The 21835-nt window shown below is 40.8% G+C and overlaps 1 protein-coding gene across 4 annotated transcripts in view; it reads left to right on the top strand.

Annotated features, from left to right (window-relative positions):
* Positions 1-21835, top strand: part of RAPGEF2 (Rap guanine nucleotide exchange factor 2) — a 259943-nt gene that overhangs the window by 192217 nt on the left and 45891 nt on the right. For all 4 annotated transcript variants that reach the window (XM_062199353.1, XM_062199355.1, XM_062199354.1 and 1 more), the window contains one exon: positions 13633-13764. In XM_062199353.1, the coding sequence (XP_062055337.1) occupies positions 13633-13764 (132 nt within the window). The remainder of the gene's footprint in view (positions 1-13632; positions 13765-21835) is intronic.

Raw genomic sequence — 21835 nt, forward strand, 5'->3', positions numbered from 1 at the left:
AATGTGTATTATGAAAAAGCTGTGCATAGATTTCAGTTTTTTTGCGCCAAAATAAACCTTTAATTCAATTTTCCATGGACTTTTTGAAGTACCCTTATGTGTATGTAGATTATAGATGGAGTTGGTTCACAAGGAGATGAGGAAGTTATTTTATGCACCATTATTACTTTGTTGACATTTACAGTGTTTTAAATTTTTGATATATATCATGCTGGAGTGCTCAGAACCCTCCTGTGGCTCCCTGCCTCCTTTACTATAACACCCGAACCCTTTGCAGTAGACGCCCTCCATGATTTTACCACAGTCTCCCTCTGGTCTTCTCAGAGCCTGCACTGACCTCCCAGCTGTTACTAAAATATGACAAGGCCACCCTGTGTTTGTCTGCTTTTCCTGACCTGTACTTGAAGTGCCTCTTGTTCCCATGTGTTTCTGCAGGGCTTAGCTCCTCATCCAGAGCTGTTTACTGTTTACTGTTGCCTTAGCAATGAGAACTTCTAACCTCCATACCCTACTTTGTTAGTCTTCAGATTTCTCATTGATGTGTGAGATGCTCTGTCTTGCTTGATGGTCTTCCCCCAGCTTTCTACTCCCACGCAGATGCTAGGATGTTTGGTCTGTGGGATCAAGGATTTGAGTATGTCTAAGCTGAAATCAAGTTTCCTTAATCCATATTTTTTAAAAGATTGTAGCGTAAATTTCAGTAGATGTGTTTATTCTCAAATAGTTCCCCTGTTACTCAATGAAATTTATGAATAATCAAAATCAACAGACCCAGGTAGGTGACATCTAGATGTAATTTTCCGTTTAACCAATAAGCAGTACTTTTGAGAATAACTGTCTGGAAGCTTTCATATTTCTATTGTTTAACATTTGCATCTTGAAATTTGAGTAGATACTAGCACTGTGCAGTTCATAGGGTGCTGAACACCTCATTGTCTTTGGTTCATAAGATACTATGATACTTTGTTTTGTTTTAAAATTGTATATATAGCACAAGAGATTTTCATAAAATACTTAGTAATATTCCTTTGGTTTAGGGGATATGCTAGATTGTGGGTTTTTGTTTGTTTGTTTAGGATTTATTTATTTATTTATTTATTTTAAGGATAGAGTCACAGAGAGGCAGAGGCAGAGAGAGAGAGGTCTTGCATCCCACTGGTTCACTCCCCAAATGGCTGCAATGACTGGAGCTGGGCTAATCCAAAGCCAGGAACTTCTTCTAGGTTTCCCACGTGGGTGCAGGGGCCCAAGTACTTAGGCCATCTTCCACTGCTTTCCCAGGCTGGAAGTGGAGCAGCCAGTACCCAAACCGGCACCCATACGGGATGTTACCTGCTACGTCACAACACCTTCCCTGATATGCTAGATTTATCTCAACTGAATACAAAAACAAATGTAAACTATACTTCATAACATATGTTGTATGTAGATACATGAAAATATGTTGAATACGTGGTTTGTGTTTGTATAGATATTTGCACATATACATATTGTATATGTGTATATGTATTTCATAAAGATGATACTGTTCCTTTGAGAAATAACTGAGTTGTAAAAAAACAAAAACAATTTTTATCATCTCTTTATCACATCTTAGGTCATCCTAGGCTGTTTAGTCCCTTTGTCTCATCAGTTTCTTTTTCATCTTTATTGAATATAGTACTTCCTGCTATTTGACAGTTTTCTTGTTTCTCCTTTAGTTATTTGCTTCCACACACTTAGTTATCAGATCCATGAGACCATGGGTTTTATGCTGCTATACTTTGTGAACATGGACTAGTACCTAGCATACCAGTTTTCAATAAATGTTGTTTGACTAGAAATAGACTAAATAAGCAAATGAGCTCATTTTATCTGAAATGCGTGAAGTCCATGCATGCAGTCCTATGAAAAGATAAATCAGGGTGTTATCAGAACCCTTTCTCCTCCATCAGGAATTTAGAATTTCACTGTGGAAGATTTTCCATAAGTAGATTAAAAAAAAAAAAAAGAAAAAAGAAAGGTCACAGTATTTGTATGAGTTAACATAATGCTAACCATTTTACCAAAGCAAATAAAATATAGGTCCAAACACACAGAACTTTATTCTCTGTTGCATAAAATCCGAAATTGTTGATTAACAGACAATTCCCCTGTAAGCGGGAATTCAGGGTTCATGGCCCCTCCGTTTTTGTGTCTCTGTTAACTTTAACCTTCAGTGTGAAGTTTGTGTTGGTTTCTTTCAGTGAAGGAGCTCATATGCAAGACTGCCATAAGTTAAGCATGTACGTGTCCTAATCACTTGTTGTTATCCATACCCCAAGGCTTCAGCTCAGCCATGTAATAGTTAAATATTACGGCCGGCGCCGTGGCTCAGCAGGCTAATCCTCCGCCTTGCGGCGCCAGCACACCGGGTTCTAGTCCCGGTCGGGGCACAGGATTCTGTCCCGGTTGCCCCTCTTCCAGGCCAGCTCTCTGCTGTGGCCAGGGAGTGCAGTGGAGGATGGCCCAAGTGCTTGGACCCTGCACCCCATGGGAGACCAGGAGAAGCACCTGGCTCCTGCCATCGGATCAGTGTGGTGCGCCGGCCGCAGCGCGCTACTGCGGCGGCCATTGGAGGGTGAACCAACGGCAAAAAGGAAGACCTTTCTCTCTGTCTGTCTCTCACTGTCCACTCTGCCTGTCAAAAAAAAAAAAAAAAAAAGTCTCCTCAAAAAAAAAAAAAAAGTTAAATATTACTCACAGGTTAATGTTTTTACTTTAGTGTGAGGCTTTCTTCCCAAACAAGCTACTATAGTTGGCTATCCTTATCCACAAGTTCCACATTAATGGGTTCTATCAATCTTGGGTCAAAAATGTTGGAAAAATTAAAAATGAAAATTTATACTGAACATTAACAGATTGCTTTTCCTTGTCTTATTCCCTTAACTATACAGAACATCTATTTACATAGTATTTGCTTTGTATTTGGTATTATACAGATTCTGAAGATGTGCGTAGGTGGTAGGCAAATACTACAGCATTTTATGTAACCATAAAATGGATACTAGTGGATACTAATAATGGATACTAGTGGATACTAAGGGATGACTATATTTTTGTTCAAAAAGAAGACAGCTTAGAGTCTGCCATGGATCCCACGGGGATCTTTTTCCTTCGGCTTTACACACTCATTTCTGGCCGCCATACTCCCGTGAGCATTTTCCTTTCAGCTGGGATAACTAAGCACAGTCTCTCTGGAGCTCATCAAGGCTGCCATCTAATTGGTTGTAGAAGCTGTCTTCTGGCATCACCAGCAGCCACCTTCCCTCTCTGAGGATTGCTGCTTCCATAGCACCAGTGTGGGTTGGTTATGGAAAACAAGAGCCTGAGAACTCAAGTTTTAGTGACTGTGGAAAATTATCACGGTATCATCAGTGGTACTCTATGAATAGCAGATTTCCTTATGCTTAGAATCTAATTATTCTCTTTGGTTGACGTGCATAGATGTTGGAACCTCTCACCATAGGGCTTGTATAAGCCACTTGAACTCAGTAGCTCTTTGTATGTGCTAGAACTAACAGTGTATAAAAATTTGAGTACATTACCCATGGTAGCCATGTAGTTCATGTTTCTTTCCCACCCCAGAGTAATGGCAAGTAAGTATGGTAATGAGGAGAGAAAATGGGATTTAAGTTAAGTGAAATGCTTCCCAGAACTTGATTTTTGAATCACCTGAGTGCCAACAGTTTACCATGTATTTCAGAGCACGTTCTGACATTGACTGACTTGGAGGGATTTGTACTTTTCAGATGAGTGCTTCATGGTGGTTGAAGATCAGACAGGAAGTCTGCAGAGTGTGTGCGTTTATGTGTTTGGAGAATGGAGTGGCTGTCTCCTGAAGAGTATCATCAAACTGTGTGTGTACGGCAACAGGATAGTTCCTTTGACCATAGTTGAGACTATTTCAAAAAGTTCATGGAAAATGTGCATTTGAAAAAACTGTGCCTGACTAGGCAGTTTTTGTTTTTGCAATAAAATATACTTCTCTCTTAATTCCATTTTCCAGGAGCTTTCTAGAATACCCTTGTATACATGGAAATTCACCAGCTACCTCAGTATAGCTATGGAAAATTGTATAAACAGTTCAGATGAGTTTTTTAAAAATATGTAATTTATTTGAAAGGCAGAGTTACAGAGAGAAGAGGAGAGACAGAGAGATCTTCCCTCTGCTGGTTCACTCCCCAGATACCTGCAACAGCTGGGACTGGACCAGGCTAAAGCTAGGAACCAGAACTCCGTCCAAGCATTTGGGCCCCTGCACCCATGTGAGAGACTCAGACGAAGCTTAGGGCTCTTTGGCTTGGCTTAGCACTGGCCACTGCAGCCAATGGGGAGAGAAACCAGAAGATGCAAGGTCTCTCTCAACCTCTGCCTTTCAGAGAAGTAACTAAATCTTACATATGTGTATACATATACTTAACACATGACTATCTTAGATGACAGCGTTCTTGTAGTTCTTACAGTGATTCTGTAACTGGGGCTGGCGCCATGGCGCACTAGTTTAATCCTCCGCCTGCAGCGCTGGCATTCTATACGGGCGCCAGTTCTGGTCCCGGTTGCTCCTCTTCCAGTCCAGCTCTCTGCTGTGGCTTGGGAAGGTGGAGATGGCCCAAGTGCTTGGGCCCTGCACCCTCATGGGAGACTGGGAGGAGGCACCTGGCACCTGGCTTTGGCTCGCCACAGCTCTGGCTGTTGCGGCCACTTGGGGAGTGAACCAGCAGAGGGAAGACCTTTCTCTCTGTCTTTCTCTCACACTGTCTGTAACTCTGTCTGTCAAATAAATAAATAAATAAAATCTTTTAAAAAAAAAGTAATTCTGTAACTGCTCTTGCTATGTCAGGTGTCTTTCTTAAGGTGATGAAATTCGATGATTAGCTTAAATGTGTCTCTGTGATTTGGGTGTCTGTGTCTATATAAACACTCATAATTTTTCAGCATAATCTTTTTTAGCTTGAAATGTTGGGGAAATGACTTATAAGAGAAGCAGAGGCAGAGAGAGAGGGAGAGAGGGAGAGAGAGAGAAAGAGAGAGAGAGAGGTCCTCCATCTGCTAATTCACTCCCCACATAGCTGCAATGTTCAGAGCTGCTCTGAACCGAAACCAGGCACCAAGAGCCAACTCCAGGTCTCCCATGCGGGTTCAGGGGCCCAAGGACTTGGGCCATCTTCCACTGCTTTCTCAGGGCATAGCAGAGAGCTGGATCGGAAGTGGAGCAGCCGGGACTCAAACTGGCACCCACGTGGGATTCCAGCTCTGCAGGCGATGGCCCTACCCGTTTCACCACCACTATATGGGCTGCACCCTTATACTTTCTCATGCTAAATGATTCTTCTTTCCCATTTTGAAATCAGGTACATGTGGGTTTCCTTCAACTCAATGCTTTCTCTCAAAACATGTAATAGAAAATGATTTGCTAGCAAACTTCAGTCATCTTGTGATTGATAATGTCTTTTCAATCAGTTCACTAATTTTGATTGTTTTTCTCAACTGGGGCCCTGAATGTCCTATATGTGTTCATGTTGTATCCTTTTCTTAATGTAGAAATTAAATTTTAGATAGATTGGAATTTTTAAGGATTTATTTATTTATGTATTTGAAAGGCAGAATTACAGAGAGACAAGAGAGATCTTCTAGTGCTGTTTCAGGCCCCAGATGGCTGCAACAGCCACGGCTGGGCCAGGCTGAAGACAGGAACTTCTTCCAGGTCCTACCACTTAGGCCATCTTCTGCTGCTTTTCCAGACACATATTAGCAGAGAGCTGGATGGGAAGTGGAGCAGCCAGGACATGAACTGGAGCCCATTTGGGATGTTGGCATTGCAGGTGGCCTAACCTAACCCACTGCATCACAGCTCTGATCCTGATAGATTCTAATTTCCTCAAATGTAATCAATTAAGCTGATAATTCTAGCTCAAAAAAAAAAAAAAAAAGGTGGCTTTACTCAAAATGTCTGGATCAAGAATGTTTCAAATTTTGGGACTTTTTTGTAATATTTGCACATACATAATGAGGTATCTTGGGGAAAGAACTCAAGTCTAAACAGAATTCATTTATGTTTCATGCACACCTTGTACACATAGTCTGGAGAGAATTTTATACAATATTTTCAGGGACCTACATTTCTACTGAAGACTTGTCACCTGCGGTGTGGAATTTTCCATTTATGGTATCATGTCAGTACTCAAAAAGTTTTGCATTTTGGAGCATTTTGAATTTTGAATTAGAGGTGTTAACCATATTTCAGTAGCTGATTCCAACCCATAAACATTTTTGTTTGGACAGAAAGGCATGTGAAATATTTATGTATGTAAGCCATATCTTATTATCAAGTCCTCTCCATGACAGCTCCTTCTAAAATATTATCATAATGTAGGAAAGTAGCAAGGAGCATTTGAAAGAAGCAGCCCCTGAGCCCCCCAGCCCCAGCCCCCGACACACACACACTGCTGTTTCTGTCACACTGCTCTCTGGAGGCTGGATGTTTTGTGGTCGCACCACACCTAGTCTGTAATATGTGTTTGGGTCAAATGCACAACTATTCTGGGGACATTTGTGGTCAGACAAAATAAGACTACACACTGAAAAGCACACATACCACCTAAGTTTTTATTTCTTTGAGGATTCTCAGCTATGAAAACTTGAATGTTTATGAAAAAGAGTAAATGGACTACACAGGCATACCATGACAGTGAAGATTCGCAGTTTGCAAAGCCCATTGTCACATATTTAAGCAGTGGACTCTCCACATAAACATGTGACTCACTGCACATGTAACAAATAGATTTCTGAGGAGGACACTACATAATAAGTGGATTACTTTAATGGTGGTGTTAGCTGTGACAGTGTCAAAAATACGTTTTGGGGAACTTCAGGAAAACAACAGAAGGGAAGAGGGAGACAGAGGCATCTGAGATTCTCTGGGTCACAGTGACTACGTTATTTGATCACTGTGTTATATCCATTTCATGGAAGAAACTAAGATGCAAAGAAGTGAATTAAGTTGCCCAAAGTTACTTGGCAGGTAGTTGAACAGATTTTAAATCCATAAATGTTTCATTTGAACAAGGTGGGAAGCTGGAAGAGTGTTAAGTTCTTAAAAATTATTAACTTTTTTTTGCTGGATTTATCCAGTAGATGCAAAGCATATAAATTTTTGTAGAACTTTTCCTATACAACAGTCATTTCAACAACTCCAACTGTACATGTAATTTAATGACAAAAAATTCAAAGTGCTGTGACTGTATTGTCACTTGATGCATTTAGAAAACTTGTTTCCTACCATCATATGTATTTATAAACATAAGAAATTGTATGCTGTACAAAAATCTTTCTCTTTGCTTTGTGATGGCTACTGGTGGATAAAGTATTCAAAGCATATCCTGTATCCAGGGTGTATATTAAGGGGTGTGAGGGAAGTAATATTTAGGAGTACAGATGTTTACTTTTTTGATGTTAAGAACTATGATTTAGGGGAATAAAAGTGGATCATATTATGGACTGGTCTGTTTAACTAAGCATATGTGGAAAGAGGTCAAAGAGTAATATCTGAAAAGACTGTAAATGGGAACCAAAAAAAAAAAAAAAAAGCAGAAACCAAACCCACTCCGTGTACATGCATGTACATTCGCCCATGTGTGTATATCCAGAGAAAAAGAGAGACATACTGTGAATTGAGCTCCACAGTGGGTAAAGGCCGGCGTCTGTAGCTGGATGACTTTGGCCGTCCATGCCTTTTCATGGACCGGCTCGCTGGTCTCTAATCTTAGATCCAGCTGCAGGAATTTGAGCTGGAAAGGACCTTGCGGAGTCTGGCAGGTGGTAATCTGAAGTTGCCATGCTATTTTAGTGATTTTGGTGTGCCAGGCACATCTCTTAAGTGGTTTACAGGCATTAATTCGTTTAATCCTCACAATACTGGCTTTCAAAAGATGATAGGTGAGTGACGAGCGAAAACACAATCTCCTATATTCTTACTAATACCTGAGAAAAAAATAGAAAATATATCCAGTAATACTGACAGAACCTATCAAAGAAAAACACAAAGATGAGTATTCACCAAACTCCGGTGATGAAATAGGATAAACAGTATTTCTGTGGGTAAATTCTTAGTGACACATCTTAATATAAAGTCTGGTTTTAATAAGTGTGGTATTTAGTTTACTTTAGGTGGTGGTATTCCAGGTAAGCTGCCTAGTAAGACTGCAAATCCTGCATGTTTTTTGGTAACTGTGACTTGAAATAGAGTGATTCTAAAGTTAAATAAATTTCAGCTAGTGGTTGCAATATGTGAAGTTTTTGCTTATTTTTGTCACTTACCCATCCCCCCCCCCTTTTTTTTTTAACTTTTATGACTCCCAGTGGCCCTACATGATAATAAACATTGTGGAGCATCAAAGTCTTTCATATAGAACACCAGTTGGACATAGAATTCGACAGAACTCATCCCTGTACTTTGTAGCTGGATTGAGGGTCTGGTACCACAAATGTAGGCTGTATCAGCAAACGAGGGGTTACTAGAAAGATTAGGAGGGGGAAGACCCTCTACTACACTCTGCCCAACTTCAGGAATTTCAACTCTTCAAGAAAGTGTTTACATAGTGACATCTTAGCCTTCAAGGCATCCATACGTACTTCATTTGTGTTCAAAATAGATTCATGTGTTAACTAGTAGTCTATAAATGTCAACCATTAGATTAATTAATCAGTGGTTATCAAATGCCTGTTCATTTGTAAAATTTAAGTGATACGCACAACTTCCTTTTTTAAAGCTAATGATTGATTGAAACTTTCTTGTTTGTCCCCCAAATAAACATAATACCTTATGATACAAATGATATAAAAGTGTTATGGAATGAGTTTTACTTGAATTAATATCACTCATATTTCTTAAGTACTTAATAGCATTTATGGTCAAATGATTCAGTCATTTGCATAAAAGTAGGTTATTCACAAGGAAAATATCTTTAGGACTATAAGTTTGTTGACACAGGAAAATTTTGAGCAGTAGTATATTCCTACTATTAGGTATTAGAATAAAAATATTTAAATGGAAAATATTAGATTCCTTTGTGTTGTTAATGATTTTCTGGGAAGCATCAGTATTAACATCAAAATGTATAAAATATGTCAATTTATCCTTTAATTAGTATTGATTTTATTAGGTAACTACTGTGTGTAGTCAGTCCTAGCTTCATAAAAATTTTCTTTTTAAAGATTTATTTATTTATTTGAAAGGCAGAGTTACAGAGAAGTAGAGGCAGCGAGAGAGATCTTCCATCTACTGGTTCACTCCCCAAATGGCTACAACGGCCAGAGCCAGGAGCCAGGAGCCAGGAGCTTCTTCTGGGTCTCCTACCTGGGTGCACGGACCCAAGCACTTGGGCCATAGCAGAGAGCTGGATTGGAAGTGGAGCAGCCGGGACTCAAACCAGCACCTATATGGGATGCTGGCACTGCAGGCTGGGGCTTTACCCTCTATGCCACAGTGCTGGCCCCTATAAAAATTTTTAAAATTTTATTTACGTTATGCAAGTCTCATGCGTTTTATGTATACAGATTTAGGAAGATAGTGATACTTCCAGCCCTACCCTCTCTGCCATCCCCACTCCTATCCTTCTTTCTCCTTGCTCTCCCATTCCCGCTCTTGATCTATTTTGTTTACTTTATACTCATAAGATTAACCCTACACTAAGTAAAGAGTTCAGCAAATAATATGAAGAAAAAAAGGAAAATTAGCTTCATAAAATTTTTTTTTTTATTTTTTGACAGGCAGAGTGGATAGTGAGAGAGAGAGAGACAGAGAGAAAGGTCTTCATTTTTGTCGTTGGTTCACCCTCCAATGGCCGCTGCGGCCGGCACATCTCGCTGATCTGAAGCCAGGAGCCAGGTGCTTCTCCTGGTCTCCCATGCGGGTGCAGGGCCCAAGCACTTGGGCCATCCTCCACTGCCTTCCTGGGCCACAGCAGAGAGCTGGCCTGGAAGAGGAGCAACCAGGACAGAATCTGGCGCCCCAACCAGGACTAGAACCTGGTGTGCCAGCGCCGCAAGGCGGAGGATTAGCCTGTTAAGCCACGGCGCCAGCCGTTTCATAAAATTTTTAAACAGAATTTCTGTGATAAATGGAGGCTAGAGTCACAAGATGATTCATAACCCCATTTTAATCTGAAATCAAATAGCATAGTGATGGTAGTTTAAATCAAAAATTTGAAACAAGTGAATCTTGTTGTCATGTTGTGCCTTTTAAAAACCATCTTAGGAATGTGAGTTGCCATCTCCCTGGAGGTCCCGTGTTAACCTGGCGCTCTGGAGTTTAAACCTGGGTCCTGTATTTCGTCTGCCTCCCCACTCCCAGCCCCTGTGTGGGTTGTTTGCCTCCTCAGACTTCCATCTTTTTCAAGGCATGGGTTCAGGTCTTTTTCATTAGAGCATTTTGGCAGGACCAAATCAGTGCTTTCAGAATCTTGTCTTATGGAAACACCTTTTACAGCGTCTCTCTCTCTTTAACCTTGATGGATGCTTATTGTCAGTAAAATTCAATAATTGTGTTATTACCCCAATTTATGGGAAAAGATCTTAAAGGGTTTTTTTTTAATATAATTTTTTTGTTTCTAATATACATAAATATTCAATGCATACTAAATTAGCTGTGTATTTACCCAAGTTTAATATATCATTATTACCATAATAATGAAAGAACATAGACGATAGGGAGAGGGGAACAAAAGCAATGTTATATTGTTTATAACACCTGTCACGATGACTTTTTTGAATAGAAAGGAATTTCTCACCTTGATAGTCCCTGTCCCTTGTAGGTTATCTGACATAGCAGGTACTCAGTAATTACTTATTAAATAGAACTAAATATTTAAAAGCAAGAATATTTGTTGTTTGACAGTCTTTATGGTTCCAGGCCTACCTGGTCGTGTAATTTAAGAAATGTATTTATTGGAGTGCCTGGTGGTTCGGGAAGATAGCAAGAACGCCTGTCCATTGGCTCAGTCCCCAGACGCCTGCAACAGCCATGGCTGGGACAGGCTGGAGCTGGCAGCCAGACAGAACTCAATCTGGGGTCCCAATGTGGGTGGCAGGTAGGCAGCTACTTGAACCATCGCCTGCTGTCTGTGCAATAGCAGGAAGCTGGAATTGGGAAGAGAACCAGGACCTGAACCCCCAGCACTCCAGCGTGGGATGTGGGCTTTTGACTGATACATACAGCCTGAGTTGACGTCTCTTCTCTGAGCTTTGGAGCCCTGTGCAGCTCCAGCGGTTGCTCTGCGTATCGTGAATTCTATCAGGAAAGATGGCCCGGTGATGGACACCTGGAGAAGAGAGCACCGTGAGGCTTGCCTGAATCATCACCTAGTGCAGTGCGTTCAGCGGCTGCATCTTCGTCTGACACGTCACATGTACACTGGGTGGTGAGACGTGTCTGTAAGAGATGGTCAGCAGAAATCAGTCTATTGTCTTGTAATTACAAGTATAGACTGATGCCTTTTAAAATCGCTGAGCCGCAGAATAATGTCTCCAACTGCCGTCTGCAGCAAGTGACTGGATTAACTAAAAATGTAGCTGGGATGATGAAGATATTCATCCTGGCCATGAACACATCATTGTAGTGTCTGATATCCTGCCTGTAAAGTCATGGTTGTCAATCCCTGTCTGTTCCTGAAGAAGTCCTGAGAGTAGTTCACCATTCTACCTTGTGAATAAAACATGTAAATTCTAGAGAAGTCCTTAGTCTCCTAAAGTTTATTTCATAAGATTTTCACTTAGCAGGTTTTTTTTTTAAAAGTACTTAGTGAGATAGTTCATTCATATTTATAATGATTCTCTGCATTTGAGTGTCTCACTTTCCTGAGCTCCTCCAACATTTATGTCTGTTTGTCATCTAATCTTATGACTCCTAGTTAATTCATGTTTCAGTCTTTTCTTTGTATACCTTGTATCCCATTGTTTCTGACCAGATTATCTGTCAATATTGTTAAATACCATGTACTTAAAGTAGGAAGGAGTGTAATCTATTCATGGAGTGAGGTCTGAATGATTATGGGATATAAATACATTTTGCCCATTTGGAGCTTTGAAGTATCAAAACCCATCCGTCATTGTCCCAAACCTGAATCATCTGTGAGGCTTCTTCCCACCTCTGGAATTGGACATTGTGGCACACTAGATTAAACTGTGGCATGTGGTGCCTGCATCCCATATCTTAGAGCTGGTTTGAGTCCCAGCTGCTTTGCTTCAGATCTGGCTTCCTGCTAATATGCCCCCTGGAGGCAGCAGATGATAGCCCAGAGTGCTTGGGTACCATCTGGAGATCCACATGGATTTCCCAGCTCCTGGCTTTGGCTTGACTCAATGCAGCCCTGATTGTTGTAGGCATCTGGGGAGTGAACCAATGGAGGCAAGATCTCTCTCTCTCTCTCTCTCCCTCTCCCCTCCTTCCCTTTCCCCGCCTCGCCCCCTCGCCCCCCCTCTCTCCCTCTCCCCCCGCCCCGTCTCTATCTCTGTCTCTCTCCCCACCTCTTTTTCTCTGCCTTTCAAGCAGTTGAAAATAAATTTTCAAATAAATTATGCAGTAGCATTGTGTTTTTGGAGGAGGAGAGAGGCTAGAGGTCTAGGGGGTGGTGAACATTAACCAGCTACGTAGATCAGTGTGCAGGCAGGAAAGAGAAATGTTGCAGAGGTTTCGTGGTGCCAGTGAGTATGGAGTTTGAAATACTGCGTGTAAGGTACAGCATTATAGAGAACTGTAGTGTCCTTGTTTAATGCAAGTCATTGGTAATAAGAGGAAAAGGATCACAAGGGCTGTGTATTCATAGAGCCTCGCAGACTAGCACACAGTGAGAAAAAAGGGATTCAGTAAATATTTGTTGAATGAGTGAATGTATGAATGTTTTCTTTTAAGATGTCTTTTCTCTGATAAAGGAGGGGTGATAGAAGCATTTGAGGGATGCTCAGTGTTTATTTTAATGGAGGCTATTTTTACTTAAACCTGAGCGACTAATAAAATGATATCTATATCTGTGTATGGATAGGTAAATGTTGTCCATAACTTTCTCAATGTTAACTTCTTTTATGGCATTCCTTTGTCTGTTTTCTCCATGGAGCCTCCCACAGTTGCTTTTAACAGTACATATCATTGATTCTAAAATATTCTGTTCTTGTTGTTGTTTTACTTTCTAACATCATTTGGACATAAAAGAACCTCACATCTCTCTTTTTTGTTTCACTATTTACATTGTTTCTTGCGGCAGAGTTGCATTTATGATTATTAACAATAGTGTTAGACTAATTTGCTCATTGATATATAACTTGAAAATGGAAGCTTACTAATTAAATGCTCAATCAAGTTCAAAGTATTCACGAAACTCACCTATTTAATCATTGAATTTAATGTTACTTAAGGTTTATTGTATGCTGATAAATTCTAAAAAATTATTTTGTGAGTTTGGTAAATAGGGCAATATTTTATAACGTGTGACTTTGAAAAATGGAAACTCATAATAACTTTTGGCTCAGTGGTATCAGATGTAATGTTATAATTTTGAAATGACTTCTTGGAGTTCTTGCTTCAAATTGTAATCTTAGTTTTTCCTGCTCCTTCCGTAGCTTCCTGCAGATTTCACAAAACTGCACCTTACTGACAGTCTCCACCCACAGGTGACCCACGTCTCTTCTAGCCATTCAGGATGTAGTATCACTAGTGACTCTGGAAGCAGCAGTCTCTCTGATATCTACCAGGTAAGAAGCTGTTTTCCCTGTCATTCATTTCATTTTAATTTATTCCAAGGAGTTTTATGGTTCTGAGTTGATAGACTCTGTATAGTAAGTATAAGTACATGTATGTACACACACAGACACATAGCATGTTGTTTATTTTGGGAAGTAGAACTACTATCTAACTAGCCTCTTCTATTACCAGTTAGCAAGATTTTAAATAGAAGGATTGCAGTGGAATAATTTCTCTTATTTTAAATATCTTGTTCACTTAGCTGTAGGCATAGCAGTATTATAACTCCTTCTTGACGCTACTGAACAAGAAAGCTGCAGGATTATACTTTTAAATGTTCTTATTAAAGTTCATATTGAGTATGGCAAGAGAGAGGGATTAAGATCGGGTCATCAGATTATATTTCTTGTGCGTTTAAAAAATTACCTGTAGGGGTAGGCGTTGTGGCATAGTAGGTAAAGCCACCACCTGCTGTGCCAGGCATCCCATATGGGCTCTGGTTCGAGACCCAGCTGTTCCACTTTCAGGAGCTACATGTGACAGCATAAGACGGCCCAAGTTCTTGGGCCACTGCATTCACATGGGAGATCTGGAAGAAGTTCCTGGCTCCTGACTTTGGCTTGGCCCAGTCCCAGCTCTTTTAGCCATTTGGGTAGTGAGCCAGTGGATGGAAGATTCATTCTCTCCCTCTCTCTCTGTCTCTTCTTGTCTCTCCATCTCTTCATGTAACTCTGACTTTCAAATAAATAAATAAATAAATCTGTGAAAAAAAAATTACCTGTAGACTTAGCTATATATTTGAGGAAAATCTTTTTGATATTGATAGGGGAAAATGCTGCAAGTATGAAATTTTAAAAATGTTTTTTAAAATGATAATTTTTTTGTTAAATGATACTTTATTGTCTTAAGATCTGCAAATTTAGGGAAAGTGACCACAATAGACCAAAAGAGATCATTTCTGGGGGGCCTTCAAATACAAACTATTAATATTGGCTTTGAGGTAGCTTCAAACAAAAAGAGCATACTCACGTTACAAAGTGTCATTCTTGACTTCTTAAGAATTGTGGCAAGAAGTGACTGCCAAAGTACCTCTCTATGGGAGCATTGTAGTGAATCAGGATTGTTGATGCATTTAGGCCATAGACCGCTTCATTTTTTTTTTTTTTTAATTTCTGAAAGTAAGTGAACAGAATACCAAAGTGTAAGCTATACTTAAGTCCTAAATTTACTGGATCTTAGAAAATAAATTCTCTTTTGAAAAGATCATATACTGGGTGCATACTTTCTATAATTTAGTGGTTTTAGAGAGAATTCACTGATGAGTAACTGTATTATAAATAGCTCCTAAGATATATTTTTAAAGATTTTATTTATTTATTTGAGAGGCAGAGTTACAGACAGAGTGAGGGAGAGACAGAGAAAGGGGTCTTTCATACTTTGGTTCACTTAATGGCTGCAATGGCCGGAGCTGAGCTGATCTGAAGCCAGGGGCCAGGAGCTTCTTCCGGGTCTCACGTGCAGGTGCAGGGGCCCAAGCACCTGGGCCATCCTCCACTGCTTTCTTAGGCCATAGCTGGGAACTGGATCAGAAGAGGAGCAGCTGGGACACAAACCGGCACCCATATTGAATGCTGGCACCACAGGCAGAGGCTTAGCCTACTGTGCCACAGCGCCAGCCCCAACTCCAAATATATTTTTCAAAAAATGTGTTGTTAGCCATACATGCAATCATTTGTAAATTCTTAGCTGATTAAAGATTTCTTTATTATTTTTGCAATAAGAAATTTAGTGATCTGGCTCTTTAAGGTCATATCACAAATTTGTGTGTTGATCAATTACATGTTAACTTCAATCCGTTAGGAGTTTAACTCAGTAGATGTTGATGCCATTTTAAATGTTAAAGGGTCTCACATGGCAGTGGGGGCAATGGGTCAGGGTACATTTACCTGCCCTGTACACACACTCGCATACACACACATGTACATATACACACATGTACATACACACGTATGTACACACACATGTACATACACACATGTACATACACACACAAACACACCTGTGCCTGTTTCTGGAAGCTGACTTTTTAAAATTTTTGACAGGCAGAGTGGACAGTGAGAGAGAGAGACAGAGAGAAAGGTCTTCCTTTGCCGTTGGTTCACCCTCCAATGGCCGCCATGGCCGGCACATTGCGCTGATCCGATGGTAGGAGCCAGGTGCTTATCCTGGTCTCCCATGGGGTGCAGGGCCCAAGGACTTGGGCCATCCTCCACTGCCTTCCCGGGCCACAGCAGAGAGCTGGCCTGGAAGAGGAGCAACCAGGACAGAATCTGGCGCCCCGACCGGGACTAGAACCCGGTGTGCCGGCTCCGCAAGGCGGAGGATTAGCCTGTTGAGCCACGGCGCCAGCCTGGAAGCTGATTTTTAAAAAACATTTCTTTAAGTGCTTATTTACACAGCACAGTGAACAGTGTGAGTAAAAGCTGCGTTCTGGCTTGTATTAATCGTAACATTATGGCAGAAGTTTAGTCCTCTACATTTTTTTTAAAAAGACTTTATTTGAAAGGCAGAGTTAGGGAGACAGACAGAGAGGTCTTGTATCCGCTGGTTCACTTCCCAAATGGCTGTGATGACCAGGGCTGGGCCAGGCCGGAGCCAGGAGCCAGGAGCTCCCCTCCAGGTCTCCCACTTCGGCGCAGGGGCCCAAGCACCTGGGCTGTCCACTGCTTCCTTCACAGGGCATCAGCAGGGAGCTGGATCAGAAGCGGAGCAGCTGGGGTTCAAACTGGCCCCCATATGGGATGCCAGCACTGCAGGTGGTGGCTTTACCCGCTACACCGCAATGCCAGCCCCTGTCCTCTAAATTCTTGAAAAAATGACTATACGCTTTGAAGATCTGTAGTGGGAATACAACTTGAAGTGACAGCGGTTATCACTGCTTCCTTCCGCTGGGCAGCCATAAATGAATCCCCGGAAGGCCAGTGCGTGCAATAGCGCGTGCTGGCTCGTTCTTGTCATCCATGGAGGCGTCTCCTGAGGCTGGTGTTAGCTTTATGTGCTCTTCACTGAGCAGCTGGATGAGTGCAGGAGGAAGTTCTTGGTGGGGCTTCTTGTCATCAGAATCTCTGAGAAACCAGAGTGCGGTGAGAGTTCCTGCTTGCTCTGACAGAACGGGAACTTGCAGCCTGCCGTCTGACTGTATCTCTGGAGATGGAGGAGGAGGAGGATCCCCCAGCACAGTGTTTTGATTCGTTTGATTGAATTTCAAGGCTCTTCTTTTTTTTTTTTTTTTTTTTTTTTTTTTTAAGATTTATTTTATTTATTTGAAGAGTTACAGAGACAGGTAGAGACAGAAAGAGAGGCCTTCCAACCGCTGGCTCACTTCCCAGGTGGCCGCAACGGCTGGAGCTACGCCAATCCGAAGCCAGGAGCGAGAATCTTCCTCTGGGTCTCCCACATGGGTGCAGGAGCCCAAGGACCTGGGCCATCTTCCACTGATTTCCCAGGCCACAGCAGAGAGCTGGATTGGAAGAGGAGCAGCCGGGACTAGAACCGGCGCCCATATGGGATGCCTGCACTTCAAGCCAGGGCTTTAACCCGCTGCGCCACAGTGCCGGCCCCCAAGGCTCTTCATTTTAAACTTGATCGCAGACATGTAGCCTATACACATTCATATCCTCTGTCAAGAAAAATCTGCAGACTGGGGCCAGCATTGTGGTGCAGCAAGTTATGGTGCCACCAGGGATGCCAGCATCTTATGTGGGTACTGATTCAATCCCTGACTACTCCATTTCCAGTCTAGCTCCTTGTTCACCCAGGAAAGTAGTGGAATATGGCCCAAGAATGGAGACCTGGATGGGGCTCCAGGCTCCTGGCTTTGGCCCAGCCCAGCCCTGCCTGTCGTGGCCATTTGGGGAGTGAACCAGCAGATGAAAGGTTTCTCTGACTCTTCCCTCTATCTTTGTAACTCTGCCTTTTGAATGAGTCAGTAATTCTTTAGAAGAAAAAAATATAAAAATCCAAAGCTGTATCTAAAAATGTAAGGCTTGGCTATGCAAAATTTAACATATAATAGAAATCCTGTAAAGGCTAATCCTGTTTTCTCTGGATCAGTAATTCTTAACCTGAGAAGTCTGATACATGTGCATGGATACTTTAAAAAGTTTTTGAAAAATAGAATTCAGAGAAAAGTTTCTTTTGTTATCAGGAACTTCAGAAATCCACACGTACAGATGAGGGCTCTTCAGCTGGTTGTGAAAATGCATGTTGTGGCAACTATGCGTGTTTTTCAAAATGTGTCTTTGCATGGAAATGAACTTTAATACTTTTTTCTACAAGCTTTTAGAGTACCTTCATCCCTTAACTTCTAATTTCATATTTAAATCATTCACTGTTTTCCACCAACCAAGCATTCAGTCTTGTCTTGAACAGTTTTGGGAATGAGTAACTGTCTTCCAGGGGAGCACATTTTATCTTTGTGCAATTCTGACTTAAATAGTCTTTTCTGTTTGTTTGTGGAAAGCATCATATTGAAGTGAGTATCAGTGTTCACGAGTTGAACACAAAGAGGTTGAAATTGAAGGCTGAGTACAAGAGAGAAACTGGTAGAATAATGTTACTGAGACGGTGGGAGGAGAGGAATTCAAGTGGAATGAGTAACTTTAGGAGAAGAAACCCCCCCTCTGTTCTAACAGGGACACAGCCTGAGAGCTTTGACACGAGGAATTTGTAAGTTGAGTGGGTTCCTGTCCTGTGGCCTCTGTTTTCTCTCTGAAGAGTTGAGTTCATCTGTGGAGAGTGAGAGGGCTGGTGGGTAGGGAGTTTTAAGAAGAAGGAAGTTTTTGAAATAATGGTTGCAGAGAGTAGGGGAGCAAATTGGCCAGAAAACTGGAGGCTCGATTGAGTTGGTGCCCTCAAATATAGAGTGATATCCCTCTGCCCTGTTAAGTAATTTTCTCCACAGTAAACACAATGAAAGCAAAGATTGGCTTTCACTCAGGATTGAAGTTTTGCTAAATGGATGTAATACCAAGTCAGGTGAAGCTACATGCCAAGCTCCTTCTAAGTGCACAGCTTTGCTTTTCAGTACGCTCTGCCTGGAACGTTGTCTCCCAGTCTGATCTCCTGCCTTCATTTTCAGGTGTCCTCTCCTCATAGCGTTCTTTCCTTACTGCCCTCTGCAGAGGAGTCCTACATAGTGATTCCTTCCTTGGCTGGTCATTCTCTTTTCTTCCTGGATTGCACTGGAAATGATTATTGCCATCTGTGTTGTCTGCCTGCCTTCCAGGGTGACGGCTTCAGGCAGGCAGGGAACTTACCCGTCTTGTCCATGTTTCCTCTCCCATGCGTCGTCCAGTGCCAGGAAACTGTACACGTTCAGAACGCATGTGTTCCGTGAATGGAATGGAAGTAGACTAGGGAATATGAACTTCTGGGGAAGAATGAGAGCTGGACGTGCTAGTGGAGTCGTCGAGACTGCAGGTCTGTGAGTGGAGAAAGGCTGGCTCGGGAAGCCAGCGGGAAGAGCAGGAGACTGTGACAGAAAGCGGAACGCTCATGTTAGTGACACCAGATGGTGCACTTCCGGCCAGGATAAGGTCTAAGTGATGTGACTGTCACACAGTGGGTTGCTTAGGTGGACTAGAAGTAGTTGTACAGAAATAAATCAGTAAAACAGTTCCAGCAGAATGGAATTCATGTAAGAATGTGGCATGTAATAGCACAAACCTCACAGCTCACTGAAGTGAGCCATGGGTTATTAAACAAAACAGGCTCCAGTGGGTTCATGGACAAATAGAATTATGTTTATATTGTTGAGAAAGATTTGAAATTCATGCACAGTTTGTTTCATAATACATATCTTATACAAACCTCTTGTTAATGATTGGGGGAGTGAACTTTTTGAAGTGGGGGAATCACTTTATAGTCACTTTATATCATAAATAAAGTGAATTTCAGTTAAAGAGTTAGCAAGCTTCTAATTTTGTAATGTTTCAAGCATTTAATAATTAAAGGATCAATTAATTGAGACAAAGATTTAAAGTCAGAACGTCACTAATTTATACAAAGCAATAAGAAAAACACTCAACATAATATAAAAATAAATGTTCAAAGGACAGGAATAGGTGGTTTATGGAAAGGAAAATATGAATGTCTGTACCTTAAATAAAGTATTTAAAACATGGGGGTAATTGAGTACTCCATATGAGGATTTAAAAACGAAACTGGCTTGCCTATTAAATTAGCACAGATTTTCTTATTTAAATACTTATAGGCCGACATTTTTATATACTCCTGATAGGATTGAAATTTTTGGAAAGCAACCTAACACTTTACATTAAGAGCTTTAAAATTTGTCCCTTGCCTTTAGGCATTTATATAAATTCAAAGTCTAAATTGAAGTGAAAATCTATGATAGCATGTAATTAGAAAAACATAAGCTATTCTGATATTCAAACTAAACTTAATGCAACCATGATGTTTATGTCTAAATATATTTTATACTTTCCACATATGTATGATTTTATGTGGTCCTGCTTACTTCTTGTCTTTCTTACATTAACATCCGTATGAGCATTCAGTATAACTTTCTAGTCTAAATTTATATTGGGGTCTAAATTAACTGCTATTTGGTTTAATTATATAGGTTTGAGATTCTGCATAGAAATTATTCACATCAAGAGTACTTACCAAACAGCCTCTGAAATGTAGAAGTATGTGTGGGATGTTTACTAAGCAAAACTTCATTTTTTGGAAATACTTTAAGGAAGTCATAGAGCTTTCAATATCTACCTGAGAATATTAATTTTAAAAGCAGATTACTATTTAACTATTACCAGGCAGCTAAGCCAGTACGAAGCTACACATGTATAAGGTAGATTAATTTAGGACAAGAGTTATTTGCCTACTGAAATATGTAAGGCTTTCAGCTTGCTTCTGAGACAAATATAATTAGATGCCCTTTAAATATAAAATGTCAATGTAGGGGCCTGCACTGTGCGGCATAGTGGGCTAAGCCCCGACCTGTGGTGCCAGAAAACATATGGGTGCCAATTCTAGACCCGGCTGCTACTCTTGCAATCCAGCTCTTTGCTATGGCCTGGGAAAGCAGTAGAAATGGGCCCAAATCCTTGGGTCCCTGCACCCATGTGGGAGACCAGCAGAAGATCCTGGCTTCTGGCTCTGGGTTGGCTCTGCTCTGACCCTTGTGGCCATTTGGGGAGTGAACCAACAGATGGAAGATCTCTCTTTCTATTTCTCTTTGTAACTCTGTCTTTTAAATAAATAAAATAAGTCATTAAAAACAATCTATATAATAGTTGTGTTCAAGGCTCATTGCTGATAAGCAGAAAGGTAGAGGGCGCACACGTAGTAAGATGTAGAGTGTAAGGAGGGGTTCTCCTCTGCTTGTATCTGGCTTTCTTGTCCCTTATTTTATACAAAAGAAGGCTTGTAAGAGGCTAGAAGCTGTACTTGCAGTTTGTAGATGGTAAAACGGGGGCTCGTGGAGATGAAGTCTCGCTACAATCCCATGATGAATGGTAGAGGCACGATTTGGAGCCACTGAACTCTTTGTTTCTTTATTCTGTGAATATAAAGTTAGCAGACACTAGGTTGAGATTTTTTCCTGGAAAGCAATTTATGTGATTAAACTTTTAACTCAGCATCCAAATGCCTTGCTCAGGAGACAGTGCTATTAGTAGATTCCTGAAAATCTGTTGAATATCAAGTTCTTTTAAAACATATTACTCGGAGAATTCAATAGTGTTTTAAACAAAATGGATATTGAGCCTAAATAAAACTAATCCTCCAAGTTACTGTTTTAATGAATTTTTTATGAAGATGTTATTTCTTAGAGGATGGAAAACATAGAGATAACAAACTATTTTCACTTCCAGAAATGAGGTTCAGATTTGGTGACATGGATCCAGTGAACATTTGAAAATCTGTATTCTTTGGAAGACGTCAATATAATCCTTTTAAGTGATAATGATTTATTTTGGATGCTCTAAAATATATTTTTCATCTCTTAGTCTTTACTAGCTATTTTAAAATTAAAGAAGACCCTTTAGTTAAAGAAAT

Source organism: Lepus europaeus, chromosome 8 (assembly GCF_033115175.1).
Source record: "Lepus europaeus isolate LE1 chromosome 8, mLepTim1.pri, whole genome shotgun sequence".
NCBI lineage: Eukaryota > Metazoa > Chordata > Mammalia > Lagomorpha > Leporidae > Lepus > Lepus europaeus.